Source organism: Rhinoraja longicauda, chromosome 8, assembly GCF_053455715.1.
Source record: "Rhinoraja longicauda isolate Sanriku21f chromosome 8, sRhiLon1.1, whole genome shotgun sequence".
Taxonomy (NCBI): domain Eukaryota; kingdom Metazoa; phylum Chordata; class Chondrichthyes; order Rajiformes; family Arhynchobatidae; genus Rhinoraja; species Rhinoraja longicauda.
This window is the reverse complement of record NC_135960.1, coordinates 1,330,272-1,347,092: the sequence shown is the minus strand read 5'-3', so window position 1 is coordinate 1,347,092 and position 16,821 is coordinate 1,330,272. Positions and strand designations below refer to the sequence as shown.

Here is a 16,821-nt window from a genome sequence, read left to right as displayed (position 1 = left end):
AAGGTCCAACAGAGGATGTACTTTCTGCGGCAGCTGAGGAAACACAATCTGCCACAGGCAATGATGGTCCAGTTTTATACTGCCATCGTAGAGTCTGTCCTCACCTTCTCTATTTATTCACAAAATGCTGGAGTAACTCAGCAGGTCAGGCAGCATCTCGGGAGAGAGGAATGGGTGACGTTTCAGGTCGAGACCCTTCTTCAGACTGATGTCGGGGGTGGGACAAAGGAAGGATATAGGTGGAGACAGGAAGATAGAGGGAGCTCTGGGAAGGAGGAGGGGAAGGGAGGGACAGAGGAGCTATCTGAAGTTGGAGAAGTCGACGTTTATACCACCGGGCTGCAAACTGCCCAGGCGAAATATGAGGTGCTGCTCCTCCAATTTACGGCGGGCCTCACTATGGCACTGGAGGAGGCCCATGACAGAGAGGTCAGACTGGGAATGGGAGGGGGAGTTAAAGTGCTGGGCCACCGGGAGATCAGTTGCGTTAATGCGGACCGAGCGCAGGTGTTCAGCGAAGCGATCGCCGAGCCTGCGCTTGGTTTCGCCGATATAGATAAGTTGACATCTAGAGCAGCGGATGCAATAGATGAGGTTGGAGGAGGTGCAGGTGAACCTCTGTCTCACCTGGAAAGAATGTTTGGGTCCTTTGATGGAGTTGAGGGGGGAGGTAAAGGGACAGGTGTTGCATCTCGTGCGGTTGCAAGGGAAAGTGCCCGGGGTTAGGGTGGTTTGGGTAGGAAGGGACGAGTGGACCAGGGAGTTGCGGAGGGAACGGTCTCTGCGGAACGCAGAGAGAGGAGGGGATGGGAAGATATGGCCAGTGGTGGGGTCCTGTTGTAGGTGACGGAAATGTTGGTGGATGATATGTTGGATCCGCTGGCTGGTGGGGTGGAAGGTGAGAACGAGGGGGATCCTGTCCTTGTTGCGAGTGGGGGGATGGGGAGCAAGAGCGGAGCTGCGGGATGTAGAAGAGACCCTAGTGAGAGCCTCATCTATAATGGAGGAGGGGAAGCCCCGTTTTCTGAAAAACGAGGACATCTCGGAAGCCCTAGTCTGAAACACCTCATCCCGGGCGCAGATGCGGCGTAGACGGAGGAATTGGGAGTAGGGGATAGACTTTTTGCAGGGGACCGGGTGGGAAGAAGTGTAGTCCAGATAGCTGTGCGAGTCGGTGGGCTTGTAATAAATGTCCGTCACTAGTTTTTCTCCTGTGATGGAGATGGTGAGGTCCAGAAACGGGAGGGAGATGTCAGAGATAGTCCAGGTATATTTAAGGGCAGGATGGAAATTGGAGGTGAAGTGTATAAAGTCAGTGAGTTCTGCATGGGTGCAAGAGGTAGCACCAATGCAGTCGTCGATGTAGCGGAGGTAGAGTTCGGGGATGGGGCCAGTGTACGTCTGGAACAGGGATTGTTCGACGTACCCGACAAAGAGGCAGGCGTAGCTAGGGCCCATGCGAGTGCCCATAGCTACGCCTCTGGTTTGGAGGAAGTGGGAGGAGTCAAAGGAGAAGTTGTTGAGGGTAAGAACCAGCTCTGCTAGGCGGAGGAGAGTGTTGGTCGATGGGGATTGGCTGGTTCTACGGTCGAGGAAGAAACGGAGGGCTTCGAGACCATCCTTGTGGGGGATGGAAGTGTAGAGTGACTGGACATCCATGGTGAAAATGAGGGAGTGGGGGCCGGGGAACTGGAAGTTATCCAGGAGATGGAGAGTGTGTGAGGTGTCTTGGACGTAGGTGGGGAGGGATTTGACCAGGGGGGATAGGATGGAGTCGAGGTAGGTAGAGATGGTGAGGTCCAGAAACGGGAGGGAGATGTCAGAGATAGTCCAGTGGTGAGGTCCACTTCTCACCTTCTCTATCATGGTCTGGTTTGGCTCAGCAACCAAGCATGACATCCGGAGGCTGCAGCGCATCGTTCAATCAGCCGAAAAAGGCAACCTTCCCCCATTGATGAACTGTACACTGCAAGGGCTAGGAAGTGAGCGGGTAAAATCATCTCTGACCCCTCTCACCCTGGCCACAAACTCTTTGAAGCACTTCCCTCTGCAAGGCAACTCCAGACTGTCAAATCCACCACAGCCAGACATAAAAACAGCTTTTTTTCCCACGAGCAGTAGCTCTACTCGACAGCCAAAAGTCTGTGGCTCCTTTTGCTCTGGTATTTTATTTCATTCTTCACATGTTTAAATTATAATGTTTTATTTTTAATTATCTACTGTATATCGTGTTGCTACTTGCGAGCAAAGCACCAAGGCAAATTCCTTTTATGTATACAAAGCCTGATGGTCTGCATCCCAGAGTATTCAAGGAGGTGGCTCTAGAAATGGTGAACGCATTGGTGATCATTTTCCAACATTCGATAGATTCAGGATCAGTTCCTGTGGATTGGAGGGTAGCTAATGTTATCCCACTTTTCAAGAAAGGAGCGAGAGAGAAAGCGGGAAATTATAGACCAGTTACCCTGACATCGGTGGTGGGGAAGATGCTGAAGTCAATTATTAAAGAGGTATTAACAGCACATTTGGATAGCAGTAAAAGGATTGGTCCAAGTCAGCATGGATTTATGAAGGTGAAATCCTGCTTGACTAATCTTTTGGATTTTTTTGAGGATGTGACACGTAAAATAGATGAAGGAGAGCCAGTGGATGTAGTGTATCTAGACTTTCAGAAAGCCTTTGATAAGGTCCCACACGGGAGATTAGTGAGCAAAATTAGAGCACATGGTATTGGGGGTAGGGTATTGACATGGATAGAGAATTGGTTGGCAGACAGGAAGCAAAGAGTAGGAATAAATAGGTCCTTTTCAGAATGGCAGGCAGTGGCGAGTGGAGTGCCGCAAGGCTCGGTGCTGGGGCTGCAACTATTTACAATATATATTAATGATTTGGATGATGGAATTAGAAGTAACACTAGCAAGTTTGCAGATCACACAAAGCTAGGTGGCAGTGTGAACTGCGAAGAGGATGTTAGGAGGTTGCAGGGTGACGGATAGGTAGAGTGAGTGGGCAGATGCGTGGCAGTTGCAGTATAATGTAGATAAATGTGAGGTTATCCACTTGGGCGGCAAAAACAAGGAGGCAGATTATTATAATGGTGTTAGATTAGGTTAAGGGAAAGTGCAACAAGACCTCGGTGTCCTTGTACACCAGTCACTGAAAGTAAGCGTGTAGGTATAGCAGGCAGTGAAGAAAGCTAATGGCATGTTGGCCTTCATAACGAGAGGATTTGAGTGTAGGAGTAAAGAGGTCCTTCTGCAGTTGTATAGACAATAAGTGCAGGAGTAGGCCATTCAGCCCTTCAAGCCAGCACCTGGTGAAACCACATCTGGAGTATTGTCTGCAGTTTTGGTCTCCTAATTTGAGGAAGGTCATCCTTGCTATTAAGGCAGTGCAGCATAGATTCACGAGGTTAATCCCCGGGATGGCTGGACTGCCATATGAAGAAAGATTGTAAAGACTGGGCTTGTACTTACTGGAATTTAGAAGGATGAGAGGGAATCTTATAGAAACTTATAAATTTGTAAAAGGACTGGACAAGCTAGATGCAGGAAAAATGTTCCCAATGTTGATGGAGTCCCAAACCAGGGGCCACAGTCGAAGAATAAATGGGAGGCCATTTAAAAATGAGGTGCAAAGAAACATTTTCACCCAGAGTTGTGAATTTGTGGAATTCTCTGACACAGAAGGAAGTGGAGGCCAATTCACTGGATGAATTAAAAAGAGTTAGATAGAGCTCTAGGGGCTAACGGAATCAAGGGATATGGGGAGAAGGCAGGCACGGGTTACTGATTGTGGACGATCAGCCATGATTACAATGAATGGTGGTGCTGGCTCGAAGGGCCGAATGGCCTCCTCCTCCTGCACCTATTTTCTATGGCTGTACATACTTGGCTAATAAAATGTATTCAATTTCAATTCAATTCAGATTCACCTCATCGCCATCCTAAACTTAACCTGACCGACTGGAGAGATTAAAAACTTTTTTTTCGAACTGACGCACCGCTACTGCATTAATCCCAGCAAGAATTCCCGTTCCCGAGCCCATCCCGCACCGAAGACAACGACGACGACGACTATGATCCTGCCGGCGTCGAAAGCGCGGGCGGGCAGGCGAACGGCCGGAGGACATAAAGCGCGCCAAAGCCAAGGGGAGCGCACATGCGCGTGCTGGTGCTGCTGATGGTGGTGATGATGAGGGGGGTAGTAGTGCGCGTGCGCGGGGTGGTGCTGCTGATGGCGATGATGGGGAGGGGGTAGTGCGCGTGCGCGGGGTGGTGCTGCCGATGAGGGGGGGGAGTGCAGTGGTGCGCGTGCGCGGTGCTGCTGATGGCGATGAGGAGGGAGAGGGGGGTAGTAGTGCGCGTGCGCGGGGTGGTGCTGGGGAGAGGCGAGAGGGGTAGTAGTGCGCTTGCGCAGAGAGGGAGAGCGCGGTTGGCCGCACCGCAGAGGGAGAGGTTGGGCGGCGCCCGGGCCCCCTAGTGCGCACGCGCGCGCGCGCGGGTGGGTGGGGGAGGGGCCGCCGGTTGGGAGCACGTGGGTCGATTGTTTGTCGTTGAATCCCCCTCCCGGGGTGTGGGCGTGGCGAATGACGTAGACGGTGAGGGACGAGCGCGTGGGGTTTTAACCGCCGTCGACGGACGAAAGTAAACAGACGGCGTCGAGGAGAGCAAGAGGGCATACGCGGTTTTGCTTTGATTATTTACCTCCCTTCCCCACCCGAGCAGGCCAGGCCGCTTCCCTCCACCTCGAGCCGAGAAGCAGAATCGTCCCCTCCCCGCGGAGGAAGGGGCGACGCCGGCCGCGACCATGCACTCCAGTTGCCAGCAGCGGCCCGTCGCCAGTTACCCCGACAAGGCGGGCGAGCAGGTGGAAAAGGAGCTGCACGATGGCCTGGAGGAAGGCAAAGAGCGCTTCAAGGACCTCAATGACCGCTTCGCCAAGTACATCAACAACACCATCCTCAGCCTCATGCGCCGCAACAAGGAGCTGCTGGCCGAGCTGAAGACCGCCGAGAGGGACGAGACGACCCGCTCCGAGGCCATCTTCCAGAAGGCCAGGAGCGACATCAAGTGCCGGCTGGAGGAGCAGCAGAAGGAGCTCAACTGCCTCAAGGCGGACAAGGAGAAGTACAAGAAGAGGTTAGAGCTTGCAGCCACTGGCCCCAAACATAACAGCCAACTTCTGACCTCTCCCAGCTGCCCCTTCATCAGTCAGGGTATTCTAATGCAGGACCTAGGCAGTGAATGGCAAGGTCGCGTAGTATGTTGTAGAGCAAGGGGATCTGGGTTTACAGGCACTTGGTTCACTGAAAGTGCTGTTGCAGGTCGATAGTGTGGCGAGGAAGTGGGCAACACAATTGTGCACTGGAAGAGCTACTGCCTTACAACGCCAGAGACTCTGATTTGATCCTGACTATGGGTATTGTTTGTATGAAGTTTGCATCTTCTCTCTGTGACTGGTGGGTTTTCTCTGGGTGCTCTGGTTTCCTCCCACATCCCAAAGATGTGAAGGTTTGTAGGTTAATTGGCTTCTGTAAATTGTCCTGAGAGTCTAGGATAGAACAAGTGTTAGGGTTAATGTTGGTTGTAGACTTGATGGGCAGAAGGGCCTGTTTCCACGCTATTTCTTTCCACTACATATAATAACAACTACAGCATGGAAACAGGCCTGTCCGGCCCTACCAGTCCACGCCGACCATTCTCCCTGACCTAGTCTCATCTACCTGCACTCAGACCATAACCCTCTAATCCCCTCTTATCCATATACCTATCCAATTTACTCTTAAATAATAAAATCGAGCCAGCCTCCACCACTTCCACCGGAAGCCCATTCCATACAGCCACAACCCTCTGAGTAAAGAAGTTCCCCCTCATGTTACCCCTAAACCTTTGTCCCTCAATTCTGAAGCTATGTCCCCTTGGGCTTTTAGCATGCTGGCCTTCATTAGACTGTACTGAGTATAGAGGTTGGGATGTTGTGTCACAATTGTACAAGATGTTGGTGATTACAAGGAATTGCAGATGCTGGTTTACAAAAAATATATAAAATGCTGGAATAACTCAGTGAGTCAGGCAGTAATTCTGGAGAACATGGGGATAGGTGATGTTTTGGGTTGGGAACCTTTTTCAGACTTGTGTTGGTGAGGCTGCTTTTATAGTAATATATTTGGTGTTGGTCACCCTAATATATTGCAGTGAATACATGTTAGGTTGTTGCCAGGGCCTGAGGTATAGGGAGAGATTGGGCAAGGACTTTCCTCCTTGGAGTGCTGTAGGATGAAGGGTGATCATGCAGAGGTGTCCATGAGGGAAATAGATGGGTTGAACGCAGTCTTTATCCTGGGATAGGGGAGCCAAGAACCAGAGGGCATGGTTTAAAGTGAGATGGGAAAGATTTAATGGGAACCTGAGGGGTATATGGAATGAGCTGTAAGAGTTAAAACAGCATTTAAAACACTTTAGACAGGAAATGTTTGGATGAATATGGGACTAGCATCTAGGTTAGCATGAATGAGTCGAGTCAAAGGGCCTTTTTTTCATGCTGTTAATCTTTCTATTAACTACTGACCTGACTTCCACCTCAAACAATGACCACATATCTAAGGTATCACAAAATGCTGGAGTAACTCAGCGGGTCAGGCAGCATCTCTGGAGAGAAGGAATAGGTGACGTTTTTGGGTCGAGACCCTTCTTCAGACTGAAGAACTTGACCACATATCTAATCTACTCCATTCAATCCTTAATCACTGAGCCCAAGATTGAACACCTTCCATGATGTTCCACAGGCTCTAAACATGAATTCCTCCAAACTATTACCCTCTGATCTCAACTTCTAATCATTGATCCCTAACCATAACCTCCGAGCAGGGAATTAAGCATGCACCTTTGAGGTGTTCCTCTCTTAATGGGCAGGGAGGAGGAAGTATTCTTGTCTATTGTACTGATTCAACTGCATAGTCAAACAGAACTACTTGGATAGAACTAGTGAATGGGGATTAATGGTTGGTGGGCCAAAGGGCCTGTTTCTACCCTGTATCTTTCAATCAATTGGAGCCTAGTTCCTTGAGTGTGATGATCAGTTTGGAGAGGATGATGGTGTTGAATGCCAGGCTGAACATTGCTCAACAGATTGGTGATGTACGTGTTATTGTCCAACTCATTCCGTACAGAGTGGCGAACCAGTGAGACTGCTTATGTTGTCACAGAAGGCAGATTAGAGTGGGTCCAGAGCCTTGTCAAGACAGGAGCGAATGTCCTTTCTAGACAATCTCTTGAAGCACTTCATAAAGGACAAGCGCCACTGATTGTTAGTCATTGAGGGCTGCCACCTTGTTCTTCTTGGGCTTCAGTGATATGGATCTTCTGAAACAGGTGGAGACCTTGGTCTGTAGTAGTGAGTGGCTGAAGAAGTTGCAAAAACACCAAATAGTGGTATGTGCAGGTTTTAAGAAACTGGCCAAGTACATAGTTGGGGTCAGACACTTTCCAAGGGCACACGTGATGATGGACCTTCTGATGTCGCCCACAGAGACTGACATCACAGTGCGTTGGGGACTGTGGGGTTTGTGAAAATATATCATTGTTCTCCCTTTTGAAGTGAGCGCATAAGATATTGAGCTTGTCTGGGTGTGATGCATCGCTCCCACTTGAGCTACTAGGTTTCACCTTGTCAGGAGTGATGGCATGCGAGCCCTGCCACAGCTGCCAGACACAATCTGATCCTCCACCTGCTGGAATACCTGGATCCCAGCCATAATGGTGCTTGCTTAGTGATTGGGGCTTGCCTCTCCAGACACAGTTGGCTAACTTGGGACATGGAACTTCATCCTTATTAAACTTTCACATAGGTGTATGGCATTGGTAAGGATACATTACCCTAGATGTGGTCTCACCTGTCCCTTGAAGAGTTGCAGTAAGACTTCCCTGCTTTTATATTCCAAGCCTCTTGAAGTAAGAGACAACTATTCATTAGACTTCCTGATTACTTCCTGACTAACTTTGTGTTTGAGCATTAGGATCCCTAAACCCTTTTCTTGTACAGTATTCTTTTGCAGTTTTTCTCCATTTAATTATTATTCTTTTTTTGCCCCAAAATAAACAACATATTTTTCCATATTTTACTTCACCTGCAACTATTTGCACACTCATTTGACCTACCAATATCTCTTTGTAAATTATATTCTCTTCCCACCTATTTATGTTGTGGTTCCAGCTGCATGTGCGGTGCTGGTTACTGGTTTCTGACTTGAAAATTACCCCTTTAATTCTACTCGCTGTTTCCTGCCCGTTAGCCAATCTTCTGTACATGAGCGCTCTCATCTTGTTACTTAACCATTTGTGAGGCACCTTGTGGAATGCCTTCTGGAAGTTAAATGCAATACATGTTCTGGCCCCTTAGTGTTCAGATTTGATTTCCCTGCTATAGGAAGGATGTCATTAAGGTAGAGAGGATGTTGAGCATCTGCAGTTCTTTCCTACACGTATTAGGATAGGTACATGGATAAGAAAGGTTGATGGGTATATGGGTCAAACGTGAGACTAGTGTAAATGGAGCATCTTGGTTGGCATGGGCAGGTTGAGTTGAGGGACCAGTTTCAATGCTGTATAACTCTGTCAAGCTGTTCACCTTAAGAAGTCTTGAGCTTGGTTTAGTTTAGAGATACAGTGCGGAAACAAGCACTTTGGCCCACCGAGACCGCGCTGACCAGTGATCCCCATACACTAGCACTATCCTACACACTAGGGACAATTTAGAAAAGCCAATTAACCTACAAACCTGTACATCTTCGGAATATGGGAGGAAACCAGAGCACCCGGAGAAAGCCCATGTGGCCACACAGAAAACTTACAAACTCTGTACAAACAGCATCCATATTAAGGATTGAGCCTAGATCTCTGATGCTGGAAGGCAGCAACTCAACCGCTGCACCACCGTGCTGCTGAAACGTTGTCTATCCATTCCCTCCATAGATGCTGCCTGACCCACTGAGTTCCTCCACCACATTGTTTTGCTCAATTCCAGCAAGTGCAGTTCCTCGTGCTTTTGTCCTTTTCTCACTTTTCCAATACTGCTGAAGGGTACATGAACTGAAATGTCGATTCTGTGTCTCTCCTGATTCTCGACCTGTGAGTGTATCTGCGTTCTATATTTTTGTTTTGGATATTTAGCATCTGCAAACATTTGCACTGAGATAAGCAATGATAACAAATAAATTGGATGGAAGATTTCATTTTCCATCTCTAGCACTATCACGGACTGATTGGCTGAGTCCACATCCATTGTGACACGCTGCATTTGGTTAGCTGGTGCCAAAATCAACATGAGGGGAAGGTTTATTTAACATGATATCCCTACTATAAGTGACGCATCTTTCATGATCTCTGTAGTAGTAGTGTAGTCCTTGCACTGACATTGTCTCATCTTCATCCTAGGAATACCTTCCATATGTTAGTGGCACCCCACCACAGTAAATCAATTAAATTCAGAATAAATTGAACATTTCAATACTTGACTCCCCTTCCCATTCCAATACAGCCTTTTTGTCCTGGGCCTCCTCCATTACCAGAGTGAGGCACATTCTTATCTGCCACTCGTGCAGTTCCTTGTGTCTCCATAAGATACTCTGAGTCCTTTGTCATGGACTTCAATCATTAAACCCTGGCTTCATTCATCATTGAAGAGGAGCATTCCAGAAGCAGTAGCACATACACAGAAAGTGGTGCTTGGCCCTGGTAAAGTTACAGTTCAGAACCATGTGCATTGTAATCAGTTGAAACTCTGCTGGAGATAGAACTAATGACCCCACATTAATAGATCAAATCAAGTCTGCAATGCTGCTATATTCCGTTTTGAATAATGGCAGCTGTGTGTTGATATGCCAGGAATATTCACATTTCAATATGCCCTCCAAGTTCTTGTATTACTAATCACAGCCAATATCTTCACTTTGGTAAACGTAGTGCTCGGACAATGGAAACTCTTTATTATGAAATTCCTAGGCTGTATGTGAATAAGAAGTTATTTTGCTGAGTCTTTCTTTAGAAAGTACTACAGTCAAAACCCCCAGGTAGACACAAAATGCTGGAGTAACTCACAGGCAGTATCTCTGGCGAGAAGGAATGGATGACGTTTTGGGTCGAGACCCTTCTTCAGACTCTGTCCTGTCGTATTTAATACTGTATGGACCATGATGATCAATTGGCAGTGTTAATTAATTGCCTGGCCCCAAATCTTTGCTTTAATATTATTTGATATGAAAAATCAAAATAAAACTTAACTGGTAATTTGAAATAACGAGTAGCCAAGCACAATCGGAAAGCAGGAAATACTTTGCAGGTCAAGTGGCATTGGTGAAGAGAGAAACTAAGTTAATGTCTCAGTTTGGTGACATTGTGGGGAAAAGTCATTGATCTGCAAAAACACTTTTTCTCCACTTTTTCTGTTTTTGTTTCAGATTTCCCGCACTTGCAGTATTTTGCTTTTGTAACTTTATTCTTTTTGCAGATTGGAAAAAGAAATTCAACTAAGAAAGGAGGTAGAAAAAGATTATGAAGATTTAAGAAAGGCAAGTGCACCCCTTAATACCTTGTGGTTGTTAATGATTTTACATAGGAAATGAATATTTAACAATGTTCCATCACCTACAACGGGACCCCACTACTGGCCACATCTTCCCATCCCCTCCCCTTTATGTGTTCCGCAGAGACCGTTCTCCCTGGTCCACTCGTCCCTTCGTAACCACCCCATCCCTGGGCACTTTCCCCTGCAACCGTAGGAGATGCAACACCTGTCCCTTTACCGCCCCACCTCAACTCCATCCAAGGATCCAAACAGTCTTTCCAGGTGAAACAGGTTCACCTGCACCTCCTCCAACATCATCTATTGTATCCGCTGCTCTGGATGTCAACTTCTTTACATCGGCGAAACCAAACGTAGGTTCAGCGATCGTTTCGCTCAACACCTTCGCTCAGTCCGCCTTAACCAACCTGATCTCCCGGTGGCTGAGCACTTCAACTCCCACTCCCAGTCTGACCTTTCTGTCATGGGCCTCCTCCAGTGCCATAGTGAGGCACACCGGAAATTGGAGGAACATCACCTCATATTTCGCTTGGGCAGCTTGCAGCCCAGCGGTCTGAACATTGACTTCTCCAACTTTAGATTGTTCCTCTGTCCCTCTCTTCCCCTCCCCCATCCTGTTCTCCCTCTATCTTCCTGTCTCCAACTATATTCTTCCTTTGTCCTGCCCCCCGACATCAGTCTGAAGAAGGGTCTCGACCCGAAACGTCACCCATTCCTTCTCTCCTGAGATGCTGCCTGACCTGCCGAGTTACTCCAGCATTTTGTGAAATAAATACCTTCGATTTGTACCAGCATCTGCAGTTATTTTCTTACATTTAACAATGTCTTATCTTCCGCAAGCCATTTGCTATCCCATTTCTGACAATGAGATTTGATGTTATGACATTAATATTTAATTTACTCTAAATCTTATTTGTGACTGGGCAGCCAATATAAATATTTTGCTGTTAATTTGCATTATTGAAACATCAAAAGATTATTTTAAATGTAAATAATGTCCAGGTATGATGAATTTTCAAAATAGTACAGTGTATTTCAGACGGTGAAGAGATATAACTAATATTGCTTTAATTGTCTTAAACTTGAATTGAATACTTTATCTGAGTACTTTAATTGAAAACTTGACTTCTTCATGTCCCTTGGTATTGACCTGGGACACACCTGAACTCTACTTTAACACCATGTCCTCATTAAACTTATCCCATCACTTCTGTCCTTTGAAATGTAAAGTCTGTCATCTGAGAGCTGGCAAAGTTCTTAAATCACTTCCATGACCTTGATTCACTTTACCTTGGTGGTGGTAATTGGTAATTCTACCAATTATTTACATTTGGTCCTAGGATGTAGACATTTGGAACTGTAGATGCTGGTTTACAAACCAAAAGTGCTGGATTGACTCTGAGTCAAGCTGCATCTCTGGAAGACATGGGTATGTAAGGTCACCTATCCATGCCTTATAAAGATGCTGCTTGATCAGCTGAGTTACTTCAGCACTTTGCTTTTGTGCTCCTATGACATTGGATGTGCTGTAGTGATCAATTGGCAGTGTTACTTAATTAATTGTGTGGCCCAGAATCATATCTGTGTTATTGTTCTGCTGAGTATTGTGTCTGAGTGCTGAATATTGACATTTGGACTATCAATAATGATGTTTCTTCATCACCTGCCTTTTCATTGCTACCTACACATTTTCCCACCAGGCATAGTTTTCAGAACAAATTTTGCTGGGTTCTTGAGCTATGGGGCAATGGTAGATAATGTATGGACAGAGACACGAGGAGCTGCAGATGCTGGAACCTTGAGCACAACATAAAGTGCTGCAGGAACTCGGCAGGACGGGCAGCATCTGTGGAGGGAATAATGGACAGGTGACGTTTTGGGTGGAACCTTTCTTCATTTCACTCCCCCTGATTTTAGCAGGGGGAGAAAGGTGGAGTTTGTACGTTCTCCCTGTAAGCATGTGGGTTTTCTCTGGGTGCTCGGTTTTCCTCTCACACTCCAAACACATGCAGGTTTGTAGGTCAATTGATTTCTGCAAACTGCCCCCTAATGTGTAGGATATACGAATCTGGGATAACATGGATCTAGTGAATGGGTGATCATTGGTCAGTACAGACTCGGTGAGCCAAAGGATCTGTTTGCACACTATCTCTAAACTAAACATAATTGTATCAATGGGGGGAGAGAGTTTTGGACTCGCAGTAACAGTTATTTCTTGCACAGAAACTTTAAAAACAAAGGACTGTTTAATAGCTACGTGTTTATTTTTGATACTGCTAAAAATGTTGGATGGTTGTATGTTACATAGTTTACGAGTATCCTTGCACAAGTGTCAGGGTGGAAAGTTGTTTTCCTCAAGACTGCTTTCTTTTGTGCTTGTCCATTTCAAATGAAGTGGTTCTCTACTTTGTGATAAAATTGTATTGTAACCGATGCAGCTCGTATCATACAAAAGGTGATCCCTAATTCATCAACCAATGTGTTTTGGAAATGCTAACTTAACTACCTGTACATAGAGTCATGAGGGGCATAGATATGCTGTTGGTCAGTTTTTCCAGGGTAGCTGAATCTTAAAACTAGATGGCATGGATTTAAGATGACACTCTGAGGGAGGTGGGTATAGAATGGGCTGCCAGGGGAAGTGGTAATTGCAGGTACACTTGCCTTGTTTTTATTTAAAATAAATATTTGGATAGGTACAAGGATAGGAAAGGTTTAGAGATATGGGGCAAACGCAGGCAAATGGGATTGGCTTAGATAGGCACCGTGGTCAACACAGACAAGTTTGGCCAAGGGTCTTGTTTCCGTGCTGAATGGCTGTTTAGAATACCTGGCTGGTGAAAGCAGACTCATTAGGTAAGCAAAATTCTGAGAGGCATAGGTCGGATAGGTGATGTGGAGGTGTCTTTTAGAGGGTTAGATTTAAAGGTTGATTTTAAAGGTATCCTGAGGAAGTTTATTTTCACTCTGGGCAGATTGTATTGAAATCTTAATTGTTGGCACCAGGTACACTCACATTTAGAACATGGAAAAGTACTGCACAGCAACACATCCTTCAGCCCACAATAACTCTTCCTTTTTAAGACGTTATTAGATGATCCCTTGAAACATTTTGGTGTAGAAAGCTTTGCACCAGGTACAGGGAACTGGTTTTAATATCGATAGGAACTTGAAGCCTGGTCCAGACACAGTAGGCTAAAGAACCTGTTTCTATGCTCTTTGATTCTACTAGTCTTTGACAATCAGAGATTGGTTCTGCTGTGATGAATGACTAGATTTCCCCAAAGCCTTCCCATCATCTTCACGAACTGTCAGGAATATTACTTGGAAGATGGACACAAAAAGCTGGAGTAACTCAGCGGGTCAGACAGCATCTCTGGAGAAGAGGGGTCATTTCAGATTGAAGAAGGGTATCAAACCGAGACGACACCAATTCCTTTTCTCCAGAGATGTTATCTGACCCGCTGAGTTACTACAGCTTTTTGTGTCTATCTTCAGTGTAAACCAGCATCTACAGTTCCTTCCTACATAAGAATGTAACTTGTCTGGATAACTGCAGCTTCAGCAAGGAAAACGTAATATCACTTGGAATAAGGAGGATCTACAAATGCTGTCTTTACCTCTGTATCGTACATGTCTGAATCTCTTCGGGGTTTTCTTTGGAAGCACCTGCCAAATGTGGAATTCTTCCATCTGGGACATTAGCTACTCACCTAGCAAGTACACCTAGTCAAATTCCACCGTGATTGGAAAATTCATCCCTATTCCTGCATTATCACCAGATTGGATTCCTGGAGCTTCCTGTGTGGCTGGAAGACGAGTACCTCCTTCAAGGACTGCAGCTAATCAGGATGTTAGCTTGCTATCTTTCCAAGAACACTGGGAATGACCCATATAAATACTTGCAGTGTCCCTGTGCCTTGAGTATTAAAAACTGTCCACCCAGTCATCTTATTCCCTCTGTGCTGAACATCTCCCATTTATTTACTTTAAATGGAACATTGCAGATGAATATCTAAGTCTTATTTATTCATCTAGCAAATTAATCCTATTGGCATCAGCTGTTCACTTTTGTATTACCTGAGATAGAGAAAAGAAACTGCAGATGCTGGCTTACCAAGGAAAAGCACAATATGCTGGGGAAACTCAGCGAGTCAAGCAGCACCCCTGGAGAACGTAGATAGGTGACGTTTCCGGTCAAGTCAAATTTATCAAGTCAAGTCAAATTTATTTGTCACATACACATACTCGATGTGCAGTGAAATGAAAGTGGCAATGCCTGCGGGTTGTGCACAAAAATAATTACAGTTACAGCATATAAATAAAGTTAATAAGTTACTAAACATAGCACAAAAAGTGTCGACAAAAATTTAGTCTCTGGGGTTATCAAAGTTGACAGTCCTGATGGCCTGTGGGAAGAAGCTCCGTCTCATCCTCTCCGTTTTCACAGCGTGACAGCGGAGGCGTTTGCCTGACCGTAGCATCTGGAACAGTCCGTTACTGGGGTGGCAGGGGTCCCTCATGATCTTGCTTGCTCTGGATCTGCACCTCCTGATGTATAGGTCCTGCAGGGGGACGAGTGTAGTTCCCATGGTGCGAACGGGACCCTTCTTCAGACTGAAGCAGGATTGAGACTTGAAATCTCACCAATCCATATTCTCCAGAGATGCTGCCTGACACCCAGAGTTACTCCAGCACTTTGTGTCTTTTCTTTGTATGACCTGACTTCCATGTGTCTTTTGCTGTCCTACCACTTGTGCACTTTGACAGATGTTTGCAGGGGAGGGTAAAATGGTCTTTTCAAAAAGCTTTGAATACCTCGGAGATCAGGAATCCTTGCTTTAGACTGCATCCTTTGCCACATTAGGCTGATTAAGTGAGACACAAAAAGCTGGAGTAACTCAGTGGGACAAGTGGATGGATTGCTCTCATCCCAAGATCAAATTGCACTCCACAGAACAACTAAAATTCCCCTGGAGAAATGCCTCCAGTCCCAGTAATCTGATGGCTGGTGGAGTGTCATCACCTTGTATCATGGATGTTATGGTGCAGCTGTACAAAATGGTAATTGGCTGCACTTAGAGTGAGCAGATCTCCATCTTGCAGGAAGGATGCATTAAATAATAGTGTACAAGAGATTGACCAGGATGTTTAGGGAAAAAACCCACAGATGCTGGTTTAAATCTAAGGTAGACACAATGCTGGAGTAACTCAGCGGGTCAGGCAGCATCTCGGGAGAGAAGGAATGGGTGGCATTTCGGGTCGAGACCCATGTTCAGTCTGAAGAAGGGTCTCGACCCGAAACGTCACCCATTCTATCTCTCCCAAGATGCTGCCTGACCCGCTGAGTTACTCCAGCATTTTGTGTCTATCTTCACCAGGATGTTGCATGGAATGGAAGGCTTTACCTAGAAGGGTTAGATTGGAAAGGTAGGTATGGGGAACTGCAGATAATTGTTTACAAGCAAAAAAACACCTGTATCAACCTATTGCCTGCCTCGCTTTGTGCTGCCCTCCTCTCTTCCAGCTTTCTCCGCTGCAATCAGTCTGAAGAAGGGTCCCAACCCAAAATGTCACCTATCCCCAGAGATGCTGCCTGACCTGCTGAGTTACTCCAGCACTCTGTGAAACGTCACCTATCCATGTTCTCCAGCGATGCTGCCTGACCCGTTGAGTTGCTCCAGCATTTTATCCTTTATATCGGAAAGGCTGGATTTATTCTTATCGGAACATTTGAAGCTGGTCTATGATCTTCTAGAAGTTTGTGAATCCTATGAGGGACATTATTGATAGTATTGTAGCGACTTCGATCCCAACCATCGAGTCGTCTCCCTTAGTACTTCATGAAAGGCGTGGAGTGATCATTCTTGGCACAAACAACAACAGAGATCTTCACAACGTTTTACTTTAATTAGTCGTTTAGTTTAGTTTAGAGATACAGCACGGAAACAGGCCCTTTCGGCCCACCTGGTCCGCGCCGACCAGCGATCCCTGCACATTAACACTATCCTACTATACCCACAAGGGTCAATTTTTACATTTACCAAGCCGATTAACCTACATACCTGTACGTCTTTGGAGTGTGGGAGGAAACCGAAGATCACGGAGAAAACCCACGCAGGTCACGGGGAGAACATACAAACTCCTTGATGGCACCTGTAGTCGGGATCGAACCCGGGTCTCCGGCGCTGTACTCGCTGTAAGGCAGCAGCTCTACCGCTGCGCCACCGTGCCGCTACT

General features: G+C 46.3%; 1 protein-coding gene across 2 annotated transcripts in view; it reads left to right on the top strand.

Annotated features, from left to right (window-relative positions):
- The first annotated feature begins 4,422 nt into the window (after positions 1 to 4,422).
- LOC144596165 (desmin-like) overlaps positions 4,423 to 16,821 on the top strand; it is a 30,554-nt gene continuing 18,155 nt past the window's right edge. For both annotated transcript variants that reach the window (XM_078404343.1, XM_078404342.1), the window contains exons 1-2: positions 4,423 to 5,141; positions 10,507 to 10,567. In XM_078404343.1, coding sequence (XP_078260469.1) covers positions 4,810 to 5,141; positions 10,507 to 10,567 — 393 coding nt within the window. In that variant the 5' untranslated portion in view covers positions 4,423 to 4,809. The remainder of the gene's footprint in view (positions 5,142 to 10,506; positions 10,568 to 16,821) is intronic.